Source organism: Hemicordylus capensis, chromosome 6 (assembly GCF_027244095.1).
Source record: "Hemicordylus capensis ecotype Gifberg chromosome 6, rHemCap1.1.pri, whole genome shotgun sequence".
Taxonomy (NCBI): Eukaryota; Metazoa; Chordata; class Lepidosauria; order Squamata; family Cordylidae; genus Hemicordylus; species Hemicordylus capensis.
Window position 1 is genome coordinate 102,879,416 of NC_069662.1, and position 24,436 is coordinate 102,903,851.

General features: G+C 44.2%; 1 protein-coding gene across 4 annotated transcripts in view; it reads left to right on the forward strand.

Annotated features, from left to right (window-relative positions):
• The window catches only part of GASK1A (golgi associated kinase 1A), a 40,223-nt gene extending 36,623 nt beyond the window's left edge, over positions 1 to 3,600 (forward strand). The window contains exons 4-5 of one of the 4 annotated variants that reach the window (XR_008310506.1): positions 399 to 456; positions 2,423 to 2,471. Coding sequence is in view for 2 of the 4 variants with exons in the window: in XM_053266157.1 (XP_053122132.1) it covers positions 353 to 456; positions 2,423 to 2,633 (315 nt within the window). In the remaining 2 variants the exon portion in view is untranslated. Of the gene's footprint in view, positions 1 to 352; positions 457 to 2,422 lie in introns of all 4 variants that reach the window. The other 3 variants (XR_008310507.1, XM_053266158.1, XM_053266157.1) reach the window with 3 other exon arrangements.
• The last annotated feature ends 20,836 nt before the right edge of the window (positions 3,601 to 24,436 follow it).

Genomic DNA, 24,436 nt, shown 5'->3' on the forward strand with positions numbered 1-24,436 from the left:
AGTCTGAACCCCTTTACATATGAAGGTCTGGAAGAAGGGAACAGTCTGTCTTAGAAAAGACACAACAATCGTCCCTCTGGAAAGTCCATCCAAACTCACCTCTGGCTGAAAGCCCCACCTATGTTTCCATAAACTCTAATCCAACTTGAATGCTGTCCCAAAATATCCCATGGCCCTCTTTTCTTGTCCTACTTTAACGTCCAATGTTGCTGGGACCCATACAAATGTGAATGTGTTTAACACTAAGGCAAAAATACAAAAACACATATCCTTAAAATATTAAGACATAGACATCACACACACACACACACTCACGTCCTCCATTACTGCCAAGTTTATTCTTCTTTTCCAGATTCGAAGGAGCAAGCCTTCTCACTTAGTATTTATTGACAATGCAGGCAGGCCTCTTCATCCAGAAGCAAAACTCAACTTCAGGCTGCTGCAAGGGATAGATGGGTAAGAAGTCTTTCGAGGAGAAAGTGTGTGAGTCTAATGGGCTATATGTTTGATCAGGGGCAGGCAACCTTAGCTTCCCAGCTGTTGTGGAACTACTACTTCCAGCAGCGTGGAGGGTCAGGCACTGGGATGCATCTTCCCAGCCCCTGGAACTCCTACAATGCACCATGCAAGAGCGCGGTGCATTATAGGGATTCTCCCAGCAGTGGCCGGGAGGCTACTTGCATGTAGGAGCCACATGGCACCAACACATGAGACTAAACCCAGTTTAAGGGCATCCTTGCGCCCCAAACCTGGGCTAAGCGGTGGGCTCTCTAAGTGGGTTTGCCGCTGCTCAGCTGCTGGGAGTCACACGGCTCCTAGCGGTTCACCCGCGCTGGCAGCAGCAAAACTGGGCTGGGCTTCCTTAGCCCGGTTTTGCCAACATGTGTGAATAGCCCCAGTGTTTCTTCCTCTGCCACACAGTATTTGTAATAGAAGGCTCCTTTTGATTTTTGAGCAGGAGACCTAATATCTTCAACATCTAGTGGAACAAAGAAGATTGAAGGGGATTACTAGTGTTTCTTCTTGGCCTCTGCCCACATGCATGGGCAGGGATATATTTGTTGGAAACAATTACCTCTTGTTGGAAACAAGTGCCTTCTTAGTCGTAAAGGAAGGTTGCCAACTCTGACCAAAGCTATTCCTGAAGATGTTTTCCCCAGTATTTTCCCCGTCATTGTTCGTAACATCAGTTCATTAAAATTCCCAGCATTGCTTTAAATAACTGCCTGGGCGCTTTCCAGATTAGCTGTTCAAAAGCAGCCAATGCCTCATTCCAGCAAATTGCATTCAAAATGTAACACCTGCAGGGGGAGCAGTCTTGCGAAAACCTACAACGTGAAAAAACAAGACCTTTTTTACGCTGGTTATACGACATCCTAGCTCTATATCTTAGTGGTTAAATTTGAAACAAGGCATTGGAAATGTGGACCCTGCTGTCCACGTAGGGGCTGTGGTGTCACAACACAGGAAGTGTGGAAGCACACTTCTGAGATCCGCTGTGACCCTGTTGCAGGATCGAATCTGGAAAGCGCCCTGGAGATTAATGCTGATTCCTGGAGACTCCAGGCCAACTCTGGAGGGTTAGCAACTCTATGAGACACCAAAACTGGTGACGTGTTATCTCTTTTTGTGATGTGGGGTTCTGTGATGGCAACAGTATGTACCAATGTTCAATAGCATATTGGGAGCAAATAGTTCCTTGGCTGCAAAGTCACACCCTTTTGCTCTGTCCTTGAAGCATGGGTATATGGAGGTGAGGGGTAGAAGTTTGATGACCTGCATATTTTAGAGGCCTGTGCATGTTTTGGGGACTCCTTCAAGGATTTCACTATTGATAGGAAGACCCTTAAGTCCAAGAACCTCCCCTACCAGAAGGGTTGCTAGAGGGGTTGCTGTGTAAGTCTGTGGTAGCAAAAACAACAGAGCCCTTGACTCTGAAATCTTGGCACAAGATTTCATGGACTAGTGGACTCTTGGCCATGAAAATGTATGCCACAACAACACTGCTGGTCTTTAAGAATCTAGAGGACTTTGGCTGACATACAGAGGAAGGAAGCACTGGTGCAGCCAGAGGAGCAGGCTAACAGCACTTTCCAAGTGACTGCACCAGTGAACCAGGGAAAAGACCAGTTTTGACGACCTCTCCTTCCTGAGAAAGCCCTCTGTGCCACCCCAAACTAGGTCCCTGCTTACCTGCTCTGCATGTCAGCCTCTGTGTTTACCAGATGAATTGTGTTCTGTGAACTGAAAAAAACTGTTTAAACTTACTATCACTTTCTCTTGAACGCGCAGCTTAGTCAGCTTTTGATATTATATGCAAAGAGGAAAGTGGATGAGCAAGTGGATGCTTTGTATGCTGCCTTCATGTTCTAATGCCTTAGCTTGAAACACTTTTTCCTGCCTGTTTAATTCTCTTTGTCAGGTTTCCCGAGACAGCTGTGACTGTCCTCAAGTCAGGATGTTTACAAAACATGCTTCTACAATCACTGTATGTGGATGAGGAATTCTGGGAAAGCCAAGGTGGATATGAAGGACTTCAACCTTGGCTTCAGACCATTGAGAAGAGAGGACAGATCCTGCTGCAGTATATCCAGGAGCACAATTTGACATTCATTAAAGAATCCTCTCTGTAGATTCCCAGGAACAGGAGTGGCAATACTTGCCTGCTGTGAAAAGGAAATTTCATAGAATCATTGAATGTTAGAGTTGGAGGTCTTCCAGTCCAACTCCCGGCTTGGTGATCCTGCTACAGCATGTCTAACAGATGACTCTCCAGCCTCTATTCGAAAACTTTTAACCAAGGAGAGCCTGTTATTGTGTGAGTGCAGACTGTTCCACTGTCAAACAGTAGAGATGTGCATAAGTCAGTTTGGTGCTTCCTTTGGGAAGTGCCAAATCGGCTCGGGCGCCTGCGGCCAAACTGGTTTGGCGGGGCATGGAGCGATTCCTTTAAGAAGCAGGTAAGGCAGTCCGCTGCCACGCCGCCACTTTTCCAGGCGCAGTAGTGCTTGCTCTAGCAAAGGCTGTGTGTGGCTGTGGCGCTGTTCCTTGTGCTGCATGAGCAGGCTTCAGGGAACAGTGCTGCAGCCACGTGCAGCCTTTGGGAGAGCGAGTGCCACACCCGGAAAAGCGGTGGGGCGGCAACGAAGCAGGTAAGGACCGCCTTACCTGCTTCTTAAGCGAACCACTCACCGCCCTGCACAAGCCCTTCATGCACAACCTTCTCAAACAGTTCTTGCAGTTGGGAAATATCTCATATTGTCTAGTACTTCTATACCTGCCTTCAGGAGCAACACCAAAGAAGTCCACTCCATCTGTGTGATGGTACGTTAGATCTTTGATGATGGCTATCATAGCTTTCCTTTGTCTTTTCTTCTCCAGGCTAAACATACCCAGTACTTTCAAGCGTTCCTCACAGGATTTGGTTTTCATATCCCAAACCATTGCCCTCCCCTGAACTAGTTTATCAATGTCCTTTTTAAAATATGGTGCCTGGAACTAGTCACAATATTTCAAGTGAGGTCTGACCAGGGCAAAATGGAGTGGAACCATCATTTCCAGGCACTTGAATAATTGTGTACCTTCTGTCATATGTGAATCCAAAAAATAAACTAAAAATTTAAAAACATGAAAAATAGTTGTGTGACTTAATGGATAGATTATCTGGATCTGGACTTATATTTGGATGTATCAGGCTATAATCCACATCACATTTGCATTACCCTTTGCAGGGTAAACATTTAAGGAAAGGCAATCTGTGGATCCAGTACAGTTCTAACCATGCTTTACTTTGCACAGCTAATGGCTATGAACGGAGCTGTGCATCCCTGTCCATCAGACATACCTAGGACCGGGGAGACCTGAGTTCAAATCCCCATTCAGCCATGATACTAGCTGGGTGTCTCTGGGACAGTCACTTCTCTCTCAGCCTAACCTACTTCAGGGTTGTTGTGAGGAGAAATTCAAGTATGTAAGACTCTGGGCTCCTTGGAGGAAGAGCGGGATATAAATGTAATAATAATAATAATAATAATAATAAATAAAAAATAATTAACAAGCCTTCATAAACAACTATCAAAACAGTTCAATCACATTTTGCAAGGAGATGATATTAAAAAATGGCTAACAACTGGGAAAAAACATCTCATAATGAAAGACCCAGCAAAAGGTGCAGTTCCAAGAAATTATAGACCGATAACCTGCCTGCCAACCATGTTCAAATTATTAACTGGAATAATAGCAGATGAAGTAATGCAACACTTATTAACTAACAAACAGCTGCCAGTTGAACAGAAAGGAAATTGCCTGAACACCAGAGGCACAAAAGACCAGCTGGTGATTGACAAAATGATTTTAGAAAATTGCAAGAGAAGAAAAACAAATCTAAGTGTTGCATGGATTGACTACAAGAAAGCCTTTGACTCATTGCCTCACACATGGATACTAAAATGTTTAGAAACAACTGGTGTCAGCAAAAACATTCAGATATTTATTTTAAAAAGCAATGAGCATGTGGAGTACACAGTTAACAATCAATGGCGAGACACTTGGACAGGTTAGCATTAGAAGAGGTATTTTCCAAGGGGACTCACTATCCCTTCTATTGTTTGTAATTGCCATGACTCCACTTTCACAAATACTAAACAGAACAGGCCTCGGATACCAAACGTCTAAAACATCAAATAAAATAAACCATCTGCTGTACATGGACGATCTGAAGTTGTATGGAAAGTCCCAGTCAGAAATCGAATCACTGCTAAACACTGTCCGTATATTTAGTAGCGATATAGCAATGGAGTTTGGACTAGACAAGTGTGTTGCATTAATAATGAACAGAGGGAGAATAACAAAAACAGAAGGAATAGAACTGCCAATGGAAGCAACATTAAGAACCTGGAAGAGAAAGAACATTACAACTACTTGGGCATTCTCCAGGTTGATAACATCGCACATGCTGAAGATAAAGGAAAATTTGGAAGTGAATACATCAGGAGAGTTAGAAAAATCCTCAAGTCCAAACTCAATGGCGGGAACACCATACAAGCCATAAACACCTGGGCTATACCTGTTATCAGATACACTGCAGGACTAATAGACTGGACCCAGGCAGAGCTAGAGACGCTAGATCGTAAGACCAGGAAAATCATGACCATCAATCATGCTCTGCACCCCCGCAGTGATGTAGATAGGCTCTACCTCCCTCGCAGCTCAGGTAGAAGAGGAATGCTGCAAGCCCATCAAACAGTAGAGGAGAAGAAAAGAGAACTTGAAGAATATATAAAGGACAGTGAAGAAGATTCTCTTAAAATGGTCAGTAATGAGCAACTATTCAATACCAATGAAACAAAGCAGGCCTACAAGAAAGAACAAGTCAAGAACCGAGCAGAAAAATGGAAAAATAAGCCCCTGCATGGTCAATATTTGCACAATATAAGTGGAAAATCAAACACCACCAAGACCTGGCAATGGCTTAAGAATGGCAACTTGAAGAAAGAAACAGAGGGTCTAATATTGGCTGCACAAGAACAGGCACTAAGAACAAATGCAATAAGAGCAAAAGTTGAAAAACCAACAACAAACAGCAAGTGCTGCCCGTGGACCACCTAATCAGCTGTTGTAAAAAGATCACACAGACTGACTACAAACAAAGGCATGGCAAGATAGTAGGGATGATACACTTGAACATCTGCAAAAAATACAAGCTACCTGTAGCCAAAAATTGGTGGGACCATAAAATTGAAAAAGTTGTAGAAAACGAGGATGCAAAAATATTATGAGACTTCCGACTACAAACAGACAAACATCTGCCACACAATACACCAGATATAACTGTAGTCGAGAAGAAAGAAAAACAAGTTAAGATAATCGACATAGCAATACCAGGGGATAGCAGAATAGAAGAAAAAGAAATAGAAAAAACAACAAAATACAAAGATCTACAAATTGAAATTGAAAGGCTGTGGCAGAAAAAGACCAAAATAATCCCAGTGGTAATTGGCACCCTAGGTGCAATTCCAAATGACCTTGAAGAGCACCTCAACACCATAGGGGCCACAGAAATCTCCATCGGTCAGTTACAAAAAGCAACTTTATTGGGAACAGCCTATATTCTGCGACGATATCTATAATAACAGCAACAACACTGATAATAAAATTCAGCCATCCCAGGTCCTTGGGAAGGACTCGATGTCTGGATAAAACAAACCAGTCAATAACACCTGTCTGACTGTGTAAACAAACAAACAAACAAACAAACAAACAAACAAACCTGTTAAATTCAGTAGGTACCAGATTAACATTTTAGTGTGCATTTGCTCCTGGATGTACCTCCACATCAGCTATATGGGCGAGCCTCCTGTACTATGTTGGAGCAAGTAAAGTACAAAAATAAATATTAAAAAATAGAGCAGTCTTATTTCAGCAAAGGGATACATTTGTTTGGATGCATGTTCAGCCAAAGTAGATAGATATTTGGAAGCAATTGCTATGATTTAGTCTTTGATCCCAATCACATTTACATGGAAGGCACTTCAATTGAAATCAATAGGGTTTATTTTCAAACAAACAGATTTAGAATCAGGGTATTAGCCATTCCAAACTAAATAGACAAATGTTTACTCTCCTCCCATGGAAGGTGGGCTGTTTTCAAACCCCAGTTTGTTTATGGGGAGTTAGATACTTAAATATTCCTGTACATATAGTTCCCATTATTTCAAAGGAAAAATAGCAAAGACAAATATTTTAATAAATCACCCCCAAAATGAAATGTTTGATAGTGGGTCAGCTTGCAATAGTCAATTAACCCCTGCTAACTTGGCAAAGAGGCACCTTTTAACATGGTGATTCTCTTTATTTAGCAGGGGGAGAGTAACTGGCCCTATCCACCCCCAGCACAGTACCTCCAGTGACTGTTGCTGGTGTCTATCTTATGTTTCTTTTTAGATTGTAAGCCATTTGGGGGCAGGGATCCCTTTTTTAAATTTGTTGTTTCTCTGTGTAAACCGCCCTGAGCCATTTTTGGAAGGGCGGTATAGAAATTGAATTAATAATAATAATAAATTAATTAATAATGCTAATATTTGAAACTTTTTTTGAATAGCATTATATAAATATTTGTTGTATTCAAAGCTCTCATATTTCATACATTGGAAACATGTGTATGAAGTATATCTGGCATGTTCAAAATGACTGACTTTTGAACCTGCTGTTTGAGCACAGACAGGTTGAGAAACCTTTCTAGAAATGCTATTTCTTGCCATCTTGTTGCAAGGGATTCTTTTTTAAAAGGCTGGATTTAAGTATGGCTGATCCAACAGTAAAATGGATTGACAGTTTAAACATATCAGGCCTTTCCATGCTACTCTGCTTTTGAACCCCATTGGGCCTCAAGCTCTTTGGTGTATCAATGTCAACATCTGGACATCTCATACAGCAGGCTGGCATCCTCATTGTTTGTTCTTCTTGGATTGAAACAGCAGCCGGCAGCTTTGAAAAAACCCATCTTAAAATTGTTTCTGCCTTTCCTCAGTCACAGTTGGTTACCATGGAAATGATTAAGATGACTTATCACGGAATGCAGCCATCAAAAACGAAAGAACCTTTGCAAAATAAATATCTTATTTTCATGTAAATCATTTCTGGTAATAATAATGAGACAGGGGAGAAGGTGAGAAAAGAAAACTTGACACTGTCAACATAGTTATTTCTACAGCAAATGACACCTGACATTATCCATTAGAAGCTGACATTTCATTAAAAGTCCAACTCCCAACCCCATAAGTGCCATGCACGAAGGTGACTTATTTCAGTGTCAATACCTCATGATAAGAATGGAAATGTTAAAAAATATAAATGCCGAAAAGAAAGAAGATACTTCAGCCGGGCATATTTATTTACTTTTATTTACATTTCCTCAATCACTTCACATGGCAATTTGACCCTTCAAAAGCTTCATTACGTTCAGATGACTTCAAGCAAAAGAAAGAATGAAATTAACTCCATTTTCCATTAGAGCTTGCTTACTTTATGTTAATTCAAGAAGAATCTAAGCTATGAAATCTAGAAGGCAGAGGCGTAACTATAGGGGGGGCAGGGGGGGCACATGCCCCGGGCGCCATCTTTTCTGGCCACGTGGGGGGCGCCGCCATGACCAATTTTTTTTAAAAATTTTTTAAATTTTTTGTTAATACAAATGTTTCCTGCTCAGTGCAGCAGCGCTGCAGCAGTCAAGGGAGTGCGTCGGTGCCCCCTTCCCCACAAGCGGTCCCTTCCGCGCTGCCTGCGCCCCCCCCATTGCTTTGCTGGCGCCTGGCGGCCAATCAGTGGCCTGGCTTGGCGGCGGCGGCGGGCACTTGTGAGGAAAAACCTAAGTATAATGTAGTATGGTGGGGGGCGGTGGGGGGGCGCCATTTCAGTGCTTGCCCCGGGCGCCGTTTTCCCTAGTTACGCCTCTGCTAGAAGGAAATATTAACAATTCATTAGGAAGGACTTTATTAGTCAGAACACAGAATGGCTTGGGAGGTTAGGAGTGATTCACTGACCCATTTGAACCATTATTGATTTAGATAAATACTAGAAATTAAAAAAAAAAATAACCACCACCACAACACACTTTGAGAAGTGTAGTTTTGCTATTTCATAAGCTAATTCCATATAGTTTGTTTCTGGGTCCAATTCAAGGTGCTGGTTTTGACCTTTAAAGCCCTTAATGGTTTGGGCCCGGGATACTTGAGGGTATCCCAAGGGTTGCTGTCTGCTGAGGGGGCTCTGCTCTGGGTGCCAACAATGAGGGAGCCTTGGCTGTTGTGCATGCGGGACAGGGCCTTTTCTGTTGCTGCCCCCAGACTCTGGAATGCTCTCCCGGTGGCTATTTGCTCCTCGGTCTCCATCACAGTTTTCAGAAAGTGTGTTAAATCTTGGCTTTTAACTTAGTCTTTTATATGATTGTCTCTACTGCTGCTTCTTTGTATTTTCTACAGTTCTTTTGTTTGTATTTTAAATCTTTTTAGTCAGATTTGTTTTTATATTTTAGCTTAATATTTTAATTGTGTCATTTTTATAGTCTTGTTTTTAATTTTTGTGTGACTCGCCTTGGGATTGTTTTAATGAAAGGCAGTATACAAATTTAACAATAAGTAAATAAAATTAATAATAAATATATCATTATTTTTCCATATAGGAATGTCCATGAGAAATAATATTTCAGATAGAAGGAAATAATATAAGATGGAATGGGCTAAGCCTTTGTAACTCTGTGAGTGTATAGCCCCCTTGGTGGAATGCAAACACACACAGGTTTTTTTGGTCCTCGGCAGCTGCCCTAGAGATTGTCTGAGGGGAGAGAAGTGAACAAGGAGAAGAAGATTGAAGTTCTCGACTGGAGTAAGAATTGGGGAGGATCAGACAGATAAAGCAAGCAGGAAGAATTTGTTCAAGAGAAGAGTGGACTGAGAGGGAGAGGGAGTGCAGCTGCTGTTCTTTTGCCTTCACCAAGCCAAGCCAGAGGTTCACCTTGGACACAGCAAGAAGAGACCCAGGGGAGAAATGGACCACTCTGGGAGACCCAACTAAAACACCGGACACTAATGGCTTTTTACTGTGTGAGTTAGGGATTGATTTGGAAATCATACCTGTTTCAGTTATTCCCATTGTTTCTTTCCCCTCTCCCGCCTTTGTTGAGTAAACCTGGTTAAATATGTTTAATAAGTAGCCCACTGGATTTCCCCCTTTACCCATTACAGAAACAGAGAAGGGTGGGATTGCACTACATGAGTTGGGGGCTTCATCGTATTTCCCTTCCCCGCTTCCACACCTAATTGAACTTGGGCACTACAGTCTGCAACCAAGGAGTTGCTGAGTGGGAAGGTGAGGAATCCCTCATGAATCATGGCTCACAAGATGATTCCAAGTTCCTCAAGTATGTGGCACCTAGTAATGCCATTCTAAGGAAGTGACATTTTCAAAGTTCATCAATAAAGGTCATTAAAAAAAAAGAAGGAAGTAACTAGTATCCCAGGCCTCAGGAACAGCTCACACATGATGTGCACCATCTGATTTCTTATTACTTAATGGCCAGACACTTTAGGCACAATAAGAATATAAGAACAGCCCTGCTGGATCAAGCCTAAGGCCCATCTAGTCCAGCAACCTGTTTCACACAGTGGCCCACTAGATGCCACTGGAAGCCATAGGCAGGAGTTGAGGGCATGCCCTCTCTCGTGCTGTTACTCCCCTGCAACTGGAACTCAGAGACATCCTGCCTTTGAAGCTCAAGGTGGCGTATAGGCCTCCGACTAGTAGCCAATGATAGACCTCCATGGAGTTATCCAAACCCCTCTTAAAGCCATCCAGGTTGTTGGTTGCCACCACATCTTGTGGCAGAGAATTCCACAGGTTGATTATGCAGTGTGTGAAAAAGTACCTCCATTTGTTGGTCCTAAATTTCCTGGCAATCAGTTTCATAGGATGACCCCTGGTTCTAGTGTTATGTGAGAGGGAGAAGAATTTCTCTCTATCCACTTTCTCCACACCATGCATGATTTTGTAGACCTCTATAATGTTTCCCTGCAGTTGTCTTTTTTCACAATCCAGTCAAAGTCCCTTTGATTTTAGTGGAAAAGATTTAAGTACATACTTAACATTCCCATTGAATTTGGGAGAGTACTAGCAAGCAAGCATTGCCCCCTTTGCTAAGCAGGAGCTGCCCTGGATTGCATTTGAATGGGAGACCACACGTCTGAGCACTGAGGAGATATTAGGGAATGGTGCTGCTCTGGGAATAGCACCCTGCATGCTTGCATGCAGAAGCTTCGAAGTTCCTGCCGTGGCATCCCCAAGATAGGGCTGAGAGAGACAGCCTTGGAGAAGCTGCTGCCAGTCAGTGGAGGTAACACTGAGCTAGATGGACCTATGGTCTGACTCTGCATAAGGCAGCTTCCTATGTTCCTAATTTAATGGAATTTGAAACATTAGTGATTCCTTAGTGAGTGCTTTGTGAGTCATATCACAGAAGGGCTTTGGAGCTTAGGGGTGAGTCACTATCCCCTTCTAACTACTATGGACTCGAATACTTATTATTATTATTATTATTTATTAGATTTCTATACCGCCCTTCCAAAAATGGCTCAGGGTGATTTACACAGAGAAATGATAAATAAATAAGATGGATCCCTGTCCCCAAAGGGCTCACAATCTAAAAAGAAACATCAGATAGACACCAGCAACAGTCACTGGAAGTACTGTGCTGGGGGTGGATAGGGCCAGTTACTCTCCCCCTGCTCAATAAAGAGAATCACCAGGTTAAAAGGTGCCTCTTTGCCAAGTTAGCAGGGGTATTGGGAATATTAAAAAAATCACACCACAACACACTCTTGAGAATTGTATTTCCTAATTTCATAACAACATAATTTTGTTCTTTTACACAGGAATATGCATGAAACACAGAATGTCCATAAATGGCCTTGAAAGTTTGTGAATGAGGTCCATAGGCTTCAGGGGTGGCAGCAAGGATTGGCCAGGTTGGGTATCGGTGAGGACCCCTGCCCACTGAAAGGCCAACCCAATCATTCCCTCAAGAGTCCACTGCTGCTACAGCCCACTACCTTCCCATTGAGCCTTTACCTAGAAGTTTTTCACAACCAGCTTTTAGTACACAACTCCTCCGGAATGGAGATATGCGTTCACATATCGGCCAAGTTTACCCAAAAGTCCTTGTGAGCTATCAGGGAGCACTTCACACACAATTTGCGTTTTTTTGTTTTTTTGTTTTGTTTTTAAACTGCGTGTTAGAGTGCAACCCGATTTATATCAGGGGTTAAAAAAATATTCTTTTTGTGTTGGTTTTGGGGAGCAACTTCAAATTCACAGTAAAGCCTCTCAGGGCACAGCGGGAAATGACTTGCCTAACAAGCATGAGGTTGCTAGTTCGAATCCCCGTTGGTATCTATATCGGGCAGCAGCGATATAGGAAGATGCTGAAAGGCATCATCTCACACTGCGTGGGAGGAGGCAATGGTAAAGCCCTCCTGTATTCTACCAAAGACAACCACAGGGCTCTGTGCTCGCCAGGAGTCGACACCGACTCGACGGCACATTTTACCTTTAAAGCCTGCTCTCTGGGAAAGCTCCAGGTAGTGGGAAGCAGCAGATGCTCCTCTGGTACTGCTGCCTTTGCAGTGGTGCTCAAGGAGGAGTGTCTGTCTACTCCTATTTTGCCCCACCTCATCCTACTTGAGTGCCTGGGAAAAGTAAAAGGGAAGTGTAAGGAGGACATCAATCCACCCACCCCCTGTATCTTTTTTTAGTGCCTAGGCATCAGTGGGGACTAGTGCCTGCACCGTGGGGGTTGGAGCCCTGTGTGCATGTGGAGCCCATTACAGGGCTTTGCTCTAGAACCCCCTAGATCTTGTTACTGCCCCAACTACCTTCGTGGTATAGTTATTGCTGCAAAATTGCTCCACTGTGCGTGATCCCATGTCACCAAAACAACATGAAAATCCATTTATCTCTCTTTGCAGGATGCAAACACACAAAAAAGCAGTTGCATCCTAATTTACATCCATTAATCTTCAGGCCCACTGTTGTTAAACTGTGTCTGTGTTTATGAGAGGGTTCATTTCAGCATCGCTATTGATAAAACCACCAAGGAGCCAAAGTGGAGCTCAGGAAGATGCAACAAAAAGGAAACAGCAGCTAGGTACTGAGGACTGGCAGAAGCAACAGGCAAAGAAAGGATGCTATGCCTGGGAAAGACATGGTGTGGAGGAAATGGGAAAGAAGCTAAAGTGGCAGGAGTTGGATGCAGCTGAGAAACTGACTGACCGACCATCTGTCCTTCCAACAATTGTAGTATTGTTGCTGTGACATCACAGAATGTTCTGGAGGAAAACCCTCATACAGGGCAAGGAGACAGATGGACCTGTGCTTTTGGAGGTAAAGGTTACAAAGAGATGAGGATGGTTGCATTTCCAATATACTCTGTGTTTCTTCAGGGGTATGTGTGTCTTCTCCTGGTATCTGACATTCTTATGGGAAAAGCAAACAGAAGCTCATTCAAGAAGTTTCTTGAGGCATGCATGTGCAGTTAGTAGGAAGAGATTTAGATAAGAGGAGCTAGATTGGGTCGAGATTATGCATTTAGCATTATATTAATGACAATAAACCTTTCTATGCCTTTTCAAGGGCAATTCAAGTCGCAATAATAATAGCCGATACCCATAGCAGCTGTCTGGCTTTCAGGGGGTAATTTTATTTATTTATGTTGTTTAGTAGCTGATGCTAAAAAGAGGCCTCTCATGAATATGACATAGCAAAGCAGCAGTGGGCCTAAAGATTAATGGATGTAAATTAGTCTGGACGTTTATTTACATCCAGCAAAGAAAGAGATAAAACTCCCACTGTGATGGATTTTCTTCATTAGTTAGGAGAGTGCCGAAAGTAGAGTTTCTGGCATTCTTTCTTTCAAATGGTTAGGCAAACAGTTTATCAAAAGCGCCACAAATGGTCAGGAAATGAACATGATTAATGATCAGCAAAGGGAAGATCTGAACAGAGAGGTTTGCTATCCTCAGGCACAAATCTTCAGTCCTAAATCTCTTGAGCCCAGGTTACATTAAAGAGCTGTATCCTCACACATGAACTTTTCCATTTACCCAGATAATTAGGGGAAGCCCTTTTGTGTATCCGACTTCTTCAGATTGAACTTGGCTGGGACACGCGAGGGGTTTATTAATGACAAAGCCTAAGATGTCAAATCCCGTGCCCCAGGAGCAAGGGATCAACAGGACTTTACAGTTTTTTTCACCCCACCAAGACTAGATTGCCTGCCTGCCATTCAATCATCCATCCCTCCACACATCCTTCCTTCTACCCTCTAAGCCAGATTGCCTGCTTCCCTGTCTGCCATCCTCCATCTTTCTTTCCACTACTCCAATTTAGAATGCCCTCCCTTTCTGGCAGGGGCCTACCTAGTCCAGCAGCATCTTCTTCCCCTACTCCAGTCTCCGGCTCTTTGTTTGCCTAGTTCTTTTCTTTTTACAAGCCTCTCTGAGTTGGTTTTTAACTCAGGAAAAGTTGGAGGGGGGAGTGGGATTTTATCTGGTGCAAACACGTCCTCAGACGTTCAGCAGCTATAAGTTTTCTCACCATGTGTAGGCTCGCCCGTGAAAGATATTTGTACTTGTCCAAGAGCCAAATTAAGAGAGGGTTTTTTCCCCTGGTTTATCCCACCCCAAGCCCTGAGAGTTTCTATAGACAAAAGGGGTGATGGCAGCAGCATTTTGAACGTACCAATAATACAGAACAGTTTTAGGAGAAGCCTAGCCAGGCAGCTCAGTAAGGATGATTCAGCATTTCTTTCCCTCACGTGAGCTTGCTCTAAGACAAAGGCTACAACTATCTTCAGTGTTTTTGACATAAACAAGGAAGACAAGATAGAAATATCTCAATAAACAATAGATACACAACAACAAGGAACACACCACAAGAATGCAGACCACAACAGTGGACATGGCACCTTACAGAATTACAGAGACAGTTCCCTGTTCCTGAGGAACTTACAATCTAAAAGAGACAGTAGGTAAAACAATACAGGGAAGGAGAGAGATGCAAGTGAAGGTTTTTATAATTACCTGTCCAGTGAGCACCATCTCATTAAAAAAAAGACAGCTTCCATACCAATGAGCTGCACAAATGGATACTGCAAACTGCATTCCTGCAAATGCTTTATTATGGGTTCCTGCCTTTATGCCAAGAACAGAGCACACCTGCTAAGTCTCTGCTCCCAATTTAAAATGAATCTGTTTTTTGCATGTTGAAAAATCCTACCACTGCCTGCTGCCAAGTTATTCTCCAAGTGTACTTTTTTCTTTCCCGAATATCTGATAAACAGCCTATGGGCACATTAAAAGTAAACTGAAAATTATTACATTCTGTTAAGCAGCTGAATGTTTGCAAAACATTTAAAAACCCTGCGCTGTAATGGCTGTCCTAAACTGGAAGAATGATACAACTATCTTGAATCTTAATTTTTACAGAGGATTAAAAAAAATAAATAAAATCTGTAGGCGAATATATATATGGAATGTCACTCAGGTTTCCAGTGGAAGTTGCAGTATTACTTTACAAGCTTCATCATACTGCGACTGTTTTTATGACTTTTTCTAACTGTGGTGTGTTTTGATGGTTTCTGTTCATAGCTTCGGTGTTTGGGATGTGTGTTTTATTTTGTTTTATGCACTGTTAGTTGACTTGAGTACAGTTCTAGCACAGAATGGTGGAATATAAGTCATAGTAATAAAAAAGAAAAAAGAAAATAAAACATGAGACAGCTCTACAAATCCAGGAACCCAAGTTGTTACCCCCATCAACCAACCACCCTTTGCTGGGTTGGCTCTTTCTTGGTAGGTTTACTGTGTCCAGACTGCATGCTAAGGACACCTCCAGTGTGGTAGGGATGTGCACGGAACCGGTGGGGGATGGTTCGACGACAGGGTGAATAACTTTAAGGGCAGGGGAGGGTGCACTTAGCCCCTCACACCACATTTTCCCCACCGGCACTCACTGAAAAACCGGTCCGGCGGGGCGGCAGCATACCTCCCTGCGCCCCTCCCTGCCACACCCTGGACTGGAAGTGACAGGAAGTAGTGTGCCTGACATGCGTGCATGTGAGTGTGACCTGCACATGCATGCGCCAGCCAACGTGCACATGTGCACACTCTACTTAATGTCACTTCCGGTCCGAGGAGCAGACGGGTCGGCAGGTAGGTACACTGCCGCCCCACCGGACTAGTTTTTCAGTGAGCGCCGGTGGGGAAAATGTGGCCAGGAGGGTAAGTGCACCCAGCCCTGCCCTTAAAGTTATTCCCCCTGCCATCAAACCTTCGAACCTCCCAGCGTTCGAACCTGTTCAAAGGCCCGTAAAAGAGCCTCTGAACAGGTTCATGCACATCCCTGCTGCATGGCATACCTTACTCTAATCTTTAGTTTAGATTGTCTTCCCAATTACAGCAGCAATGGAGGACCCCGTATGCAAATATTTCTCCATCACATATTAACATCCAATGTCCTTTTGGTGGGTGCTGGTCATCTGATCTGGGGAGAACTGGATGGAACATCCTTAACTAGCAAAGGCTGAGTACTGAATATTTTCTGAAACTTAGATGAATTGGAGCAGCTGTAACTACTGTATGTAGGAGTAATGACAAAAGCGTCTATGAAGTTCTCTTTCACACGTGCACACCCAGCAGTGTGGCAGTCACTTTGGCATGGTGCATTCCTACATCTTTATTTATTACATTGATACCACCTTTCACCCTGGGACTCTGCAGCAGTGAACTAATTGAAAACAACAATTAAAACAATTTTTAAAAGTCATTAAAATGCAATGGAAACCCAAGAAACATGGCAACAAAACCAGCTAAAAGGAAGACAGAGGGCAGCTACTCACTGACCAAAGACCTGTATGAAATTGAGACCTTCAAAAAACTGGGAGTGAGAAAACCATGCAGATCTTTTCTGAGAGCAAGTTCCACAGCCTGGGCGGTGGGGGGGGGGGAGAGATCCTGCCCCTCATGCTCAACAAGTGAGCTTCAGCAGAAATTGGCACATGGAACTGACTGAGCCCTCCCAGGCTACCTAGTCAGGTGGGTAGATTCAGCCAAGAGCAGGTGGTCCTTAAATTACTTGGAGCTCAAGTCATGTAGGGCTTTAAATGTAATGACCAGCACCTCGAATTGTACCCAGAAACAATTTGGCAGGCAGTTCAGTATTGTCAAGATTGGTGTTTCATGCACACGGTGAGCACTCCTGATATCAGTCTGGATGCCACATTCTGCACACTCTGTAGCTTCTTGAAAATACTTTTCAAGGGCAGTCCTATGTAAAGCACATTGCACATGACATGACTAAGGCATGGGTGACAGGCCACATCAGTCTTCATGAGGAAGGGATGCAGCTGGCACACCGACCAAAGCTGTGCAAAGGCAATCTACGACCACAACCTAATGCTCTAGAAACAGTGCTGGATCCAGGAGGCAACCCAAGTTATGGACCTGCTCCTTCAGAGGGAGTGCAACTCCACCCAGGCGAGGCTGAAACCCTCTACTCCAATCAGCTGTTCTACTCATCACCATTAACTCCATTTTGTCTGGATTAAGTTTTAGCTTGTTAGCCCACATCCAGCCCATCACGCTTCCAGACTCCAGCTCAGATCCTTTCAGCTCAGATCCTTCTCTATCTCTCTGGGATGACATAGTAAGATGAAGCTGTCATAGCACTACAACATCATACTGCCTCCAGACGATCTTCCCCAGTTCATTTAGAACCCACAAGCCAATCAATTGTTGAGCCCAGAGCTGAGCAGTAGTCCCCCAATAACACCTTCTAGACTAGACCATCCAAGTAGGACTGGAACCAGTCCAAAATTGACCCACCCAGTCCCAATTCTGAGAGTCAGACCAGAAGCTTACTATGGTAATGGCATCTAAAACCACTGACACGTCCAATGAAACTAACAGAGCCAGCATGGTGTAGTGGTTAGAGTGCTGGACTAGGACCGGGGAGACCAGAGTTCAAATCCCCATTCAGCCATGATACTAGCTGGGTGACTCTGGGCCAGACACTTCTCTCTCAGCCTAACCTACTTCATAGGGTTGTTGTGAGGAGAAACTTAAGTATGTAGTACATCGCTCTGGGCTCCTTGGAGGAAGAGCAGGATATAAATGTAAATAACAACAAGAACAACAACAACAACAACAACAGGACATACTTCTCCTGGCTAGTTCCTGGGGTAGATGATCTACCTTGGTGACCCACCTTGTTCCCAGAACCTGGGTGAAAACCAGATTGACACAGCTCCCGATAATCTGTGTCATTCCACATGTGCCTCCTTTGTGTGTGCTCTAGTGCAATTAAAATGCTAAACCCATGCTGAGATGGAAACAGCAGTCCAGTTATTGCAGGAGGAGGATACTGTACTTACATAGGTACTGTAAATATGATATGAAGATCCACAAGGCTAATAAAAGCATGCAGGACAAGGGCAACACAGAACAATAAAACAAGAAGCAAAGTGCAAAGGCGTGCAACAGAAATGCACCAATGTGGACAGTACCTTAAAGAAATATAATCAGAAAGAACCGATTTAGCATTCCTACATCTGTAAGAGCAGTGACCTCTTGTGGACACAATTGTAACTGTAATTTCCCCCTCTTGCTCCTCTAGAATAGAGGACCCTTGGGAGAGAAGCTAGTTGCTGAGGCCATTTATATCCAGACCGGGATTAGTGGCAAACACATGTTTCCCAATGATTCTATTAATCTGATACACTTATGGGGGAATTCACAGATTCACAGTACTGGGGAAACTCAGTGTGAGTTGGGGCTGCCTTAGCAAACATCTTAGATCAGAGGTTTTAAAATGCTCCGTATGGAGTTTCCCCGGGGATGGAGCTATGTGGAAGGAACATCTGATCCAGAGAGACCACACAGTCTGATTTAGTCTCAGATGGCTTCCTATATGGTATCTTATAGCAAAATGTGTGCATGTAGGATTGTCATATATGATGATTTAGATATAGGCAGCATGTTACTCCCATGCCATGAAGGAATCCCATTACATTTGAAAGAAACTGTAGTCCTTTTTCACAAGTATCTCCCACAAGTTCAGGGAATGCATGAGGCAGAGGTGCAGAAACCCCTCCCCCAAGCATTTGAGGAATCCTCCCATTTCTGTTCCCCAAAGCATTTCCCCCCAAAAGTGCCCCCCCAAAGTGAGGAGTTGCTCCTCAGGCTTTCCCTCAGTCTGGCATGTAGGGGAAGCAGGATTGCACCAACCTTAACAGCCACACCTCCAACACCATGCAGCCACAACCCAATTGCCATACATGTGCCATTAGTAAGAAAGCAGCTCTGTTCACACACAGATGTGCACAGATAGGGCCCACTTTTCACTAACACTGAATGCATCTCCATCAGGGGGCAAGGGCAGCAGGCATGGTCCTGCTTCCCCCTCACACACGTCCACCAAACACGAGAGAGGGCATGGCTGAACAGGCCCCATATATCCTTAAGTAAATGTGTTCAGGATAGGGGCACTAGGCCTCACATTTCTTCAGAGAGAGAGTCCTGAAAAGCCTCCGATGAAGGAGTCTGAGTTTACTACATTATCTGCAGGCATTCAGATCTCAAGTCATTCTCTTTTTGAGAATTTTAAAAGGTCATTCTCATTTTGATTTAAAAAATTATAATCATCTGCTTTTAACACCATTTGGGAGTGAGACTAGTGAGTCACAACCTGAACTGTAGTCACAATCCTCACACTTTTCTTAGCAGCTCAGGGAAAGTATGGTAATGAATCAAAACTGAGGAGTGTTCTTAGCTACACTGCTCTTCTTTGTATCATCTCTTCCTGACCAGACTTGGCATCCCACCCAGCCCTCCGCCCCAAGATTCTCTTCTCTGCTTCGTTCATCCTCCCACCAATTGCTCTGTTCTTTCTTTAGCTGTCTATAAATAGTCAGCAGATTTCCAGACCTTTAGGAAGCCCTGTGTCAGGATGTGTTGTGGACCACAAGTTCCGAGGCATCTAAAATGATAATGGAACAATGTTAATTGCTCTGCATTATCCAAGCATCACTTATTCATGCCTCCACTATTGTTAAGGTTAACAGGGCTGAGTGCAGCAAGTTGTTAGTAAAGGTGACATTTCCTTTCAAGGACAGGGAGTTGATTAATTTCAGTTGCCTAAAGACCTGCTGTAAGACACAGAGTCGTTAATAAAGAGGCTAAGATGTTGTTCATGTCACAGCTGGCCTGGAGGGAAGTAGATGCTTCTGACCAGGCAGGTAGTCAAGCCAGGAGGCAGATAGGCAAGGGGCGGGGGGCGGGGGGGGGAGCGGGTAGGCACATAAGTAAGGAGGGTCAGGCTGTCTGAGAGGAGCTGCAGGGCCAAACTAGACATGACAGTGAATCAAAGTACTCACATTACAGTGGGAGTAAAGAGGAAGCCAGCCACCTAATAGCGCAGTGAGGAAATGACTTGATTAGCAAGCCAGAGGTTGCTGGTTCGAATCCCCTCTGGTACCTATATCGGGCAGCAGCGATATAGGAAGATGCTGAAAAGCATCATCTCATACTGTGCGGAAGAAGACAATGGGAAACCCCTCCTGTATTCTACCAAAGACAACCACAGGGCTCTGTGGTCGCCAGGAGTCGACACCGACTTGACGGCACACTTTATCTTAACTTTAAAGAGGAGCCCACCCCCTTAGCTTTTGCATCCACTTTTGTTTTAGAGGCCCAAAGCGGGTCATGCTCTGGTGAAAATTAGGGGGCAGAAAGTTGGGTTAGAGCTATTGGATTTCAGTAAGGGTCCTGTTATCTTTTGTCCTATAATTCAACAAAACAGTGGGCGATTCATGATTAGATATCCCACCTTTTTTTTTTTTTTTAAAGGCAAATGTAGCTACAGCCTCTCCCAATTCAAACCAGGGCCATAATGTGTGGAGGGAGGTTTAAATGCTTTCTTTCCATATGATGCTATTCATCCAAATTGCAAGCCCTTTCTCCCATTAGCTGGGGCTAATGTTTGCTCTCTGCGGTGTATGTGATTTGAGTCAGGAAACTGATATGGAGGGGGAAATCCAGCCTGTAGTTCCATAGTCAAATCAGTACACCCACCGAGGCATTTGCCCCAATGGGACACAAGAGATCTAATAATGGATCTCCCACCATCTTGTCTAGTTTTGCCCCCAACTCATCCCCTTTGATGAGATAGCGAGAACGCTATGGTCAGATCTTCTGTGGTTTTTTAAAAGGGCAAATGCCATGGCAATGTCAGAAACTTTACAGGCTAAGGCAGAACTCTGTTGATGCCTTGAGTCACCTGAGCTGGTACCTGCAATAATGGCCACTCACACAGATGGTTGTTAGCAACTCAGATAGTTAGCATAGGCACTAACAACTGAGTGGCCAATATCTATCTATCTATCTATCTATCTATCTATCTATCTATCTATCTATCTATCACATTTTTATACCACCCAAAACACAAATTTTCTGGGCAGTTCACAAGACAACAAAAACAACCAATAAAAAGACCAACACATCTCTACAATTCAAATTTAAAAAGTTAAAACTATTACAACACAATTAAAACAATATCTAATTAAAAGCCTGGGTGAACAAATGCGTCTTGACTGCCCTTTCAAAAGGGCAGAGATGGGGAGGCTCTTATTTCAGCAGGAAGTATGTTCCAAAGCCTCGGGGCAGCAATGGAGAAGGCCTGTCCCTGAGTTGCCACCAGAGGAGCTGGTGGCAACTGCAGACGGACCTCTCCAGCTGATATTGCAGGTATCAGTCTTAAAAGGCTGCACAGATGCAAATCCATGTTAAAAAACAAACAAACCCTGAACAAATAGTAGCAATGGGTAAAGTAAAGGTAAAGTGTGCCATCAAGTCAATTTCAACACAATTTCAAGTTGATTTCAAGTCGATTTCAACACAAAACCCTCGGGTTTTCTTATGGTAGAATACAGAAGGGGTTTACCATTGCCTCCTCCCACACAGTGTGAGATGATGCCTTTCAGCATCTTCCTCTGCCACTGCTGCCCAATGTAGTACTAGTGGGGATTCAAACCGGCAACCTTCTGCTTGTTAGTCAAGCATTTCCCCACTGCGCCATTAGGTGGCTGCAACAATGTGTACCGCCTATTAAATATCACATGTGACTGTCTAGCTATAAAACTGAGGAAGCAGCAGCCACCCCTGCTTTGTGTGCAAACTGGTGTTATGTGTGCAGCTCTCAATCCCGGGGTGCAGACACTGGGGAAACTAGAGGAGCAACTCCTCGCTTAAGGTTTTTTTTGGGGGGGGAGGGGGAGGAAATATACATTTGGGGGGGTAGCTATGGGCTATTAGGTTCAGTGATGGGGGAAGTTCAGTAAAATGAGGAGGGGGGACTTCTCAAATGCTAATTGGGATCTGCATCTCTGCCCAATCCCATCCAATAGTAGGCTGCTGCATATCGTAACCTGGCCAGGAGATTTTTCACACATGGCTCTATGCCTCGGGGTATCTGAAGAGCAAATCTGCTTGGAGGCCAGGTTTTACTGCCAGATCTGCCTAACTAAGTCTAGGTACTTCTCCTCAGGGGTGGTCCAAGTATTGCAGCTCCTGAGGTGAGATGTCAAATGCTGCCTTGCCCTGGTTCAGGCCACCCACCACCACGCCTTTCAAAACTAGCCCTTGAAACAGGGCTGCTCAGCTTCGGCCCTCCTGCAGATGTTGGCCTACAACTCCCATAATCCCTGGCTATTGGGCGCTGTGGCTGGGGATTATGAGAGTTGTCGTCCAAAAACAGGTGCAGGGCCTAAGTTGAGCAGGCCTGAAAAGCTTTGGAAGTAGCACGGAGGAATGGGAAGGAGGGAAGGTTTTCAGTGTCAACAGTCAGCAACCTTTTCTTTTCCGCTTGGGCTTCTTGCAACCTTTGTATGAGAGATGCTTCTTGAAAAACTTGAAAGTGTCAGATCAATCCCGAAGAGCTGCTCTGATAGCAGCCACAGTGGCAGTACTAGGGGAAAAATGAGGGGGGCACAGAAGGGGCAAAGTACATCTCTTGGTGGGTGAGCTGTGTCCCACATGTTAGATTTCTGAAACAGAAATGGAGGGGCAAACTCCATCTGAGGGGGTGGTCCCCCCTTTGCCCCCAGGAGCCACCCTTGCCCTACTGACGTCCCAAAAGTCTGCCACCTGAGGTGACTACCTCACTTCACCTCATGAAAGGACCGCCTCACTTCTCATGCCAGTCAATTGTGTGTAGGGAAACTGCCCGAGTTTCCTGGTCACCAAATCGAAACCCCAAGCTCTGTCTCTCTGTACACAGCAACAGCTCCAGGCTTCTCAGCCAGTCCGAGCCTCCCTCAGTGGGGTGTGTGTGTGTGTGTGTGAGTGTGCTGTGCAGTTCAGTTGGCTGTGCAGCTTCCTTCAGCCATACAGGGGGCTAATGATGTCCTTTCTGACAGAATCTGTCGTTTTGGCCCCTCCATGCGTCAGCACATGTGGTGCAGTGAAGTTCCCAGAAGTTATTAGGATTGTCGTTGTGCTGGGAGATAAGAGAAATGTTGCCTGCTGCTAATATCACAGGCCTAAACAGGCAACAGCTGGGAGGAAAACAGTCCTGTGGCCATTTTGGAAGGCTTATCATTGTAAGGGTGAACTGCAGTGTAGTGCTCAGTACAGCCAATGTGCGAAGGGAAAGGCTGAAATGCAGCTGCAACTTCTTCCCAGACTTGCCTCTTCTTCCAGCACCCTCAAACTGACAAGCACTGCAGATATATTCTGTGCTGTGGATTAAAAAAACACACACACACACACACACACACACACACACACACACACACACACTTTATCTAGGAGACAACAAGTCTAAGCAGCAACCTCTAGCATGCTTATGTAACAACAAGAGATGCTGATGAAGAATCGGAACATACAGAAATGTCTGGCAAGAGCTGGAGATGACCACTGATTGAACTCATCTGGCTGTGCAAGAAGAGTGTGCGGCATTTTCCTTTTGTGCTGTTTCTTGATGGTGCTGTCAGCAAGTGTGCGCTCTCTCTCTCTCTCTCTCTCTCTCTCTCTCTCTCTCTCTCTCAGGGTGTGTCTACATGCTGATCTCAAGCCCTTCATAATTGCTTTCCACAACCCCCCCTGTCATTTGGACGTTCCCATTCTGATCACAAGAGGAACCAGCACACAAGTCATAGCACATGAGAAAATGCTCAGTGGTACTATTTTGTGGGGCTGAGCATGATACTATTTTGTACATTTCCAGTTTATTTGTTCCCTCATGCCTGGGTTAGGAACAACCTAGGCAAGTTTAAAAGGTGTGTGTAAGGGGGGGATTTCTTACCAAACTTTATGGTAATTTGCTATGAGCCCCCAGTTGTTATGGGCCTCCAGAAGTGCCATTGTAGGAAATAGTACCTTCAGAGACCCATAGCAGATTTGGGGAACTTTTTTGGCGGGAAATTGACATTGAGGAGAAACACCCCCTATCTCTGTGCTGCGGTTAAATACTTCCTAACTTTGGCTCATGGTCTTGATCCAGACTGTGTTCTCATGCAGTTTCTGCTTTTGACAGAGTCGTATCTAGGGAAAATAGCACCTAGGGCAAGCACTGAAGTTGCGCCCCCTGTCCAAACATCTGACACCCATCTTTCAGATAATGTTACCATAATATCAGCTCAAAAATACAAGTCAAGCTCGTTAATCTTGTAATATTTCAAAAACTATTTAGCAGTGGATGTAGCCAGACCAAAACATGCTGGAAAACTACACATTTCAGTATGCTGGGGCTCATGAGATACACAAATACTATGTGGAGGTGTACTTGGAAAACTAAACAGAAGTGCCTGTCTAATTCTCTACTACACATTGTAGCA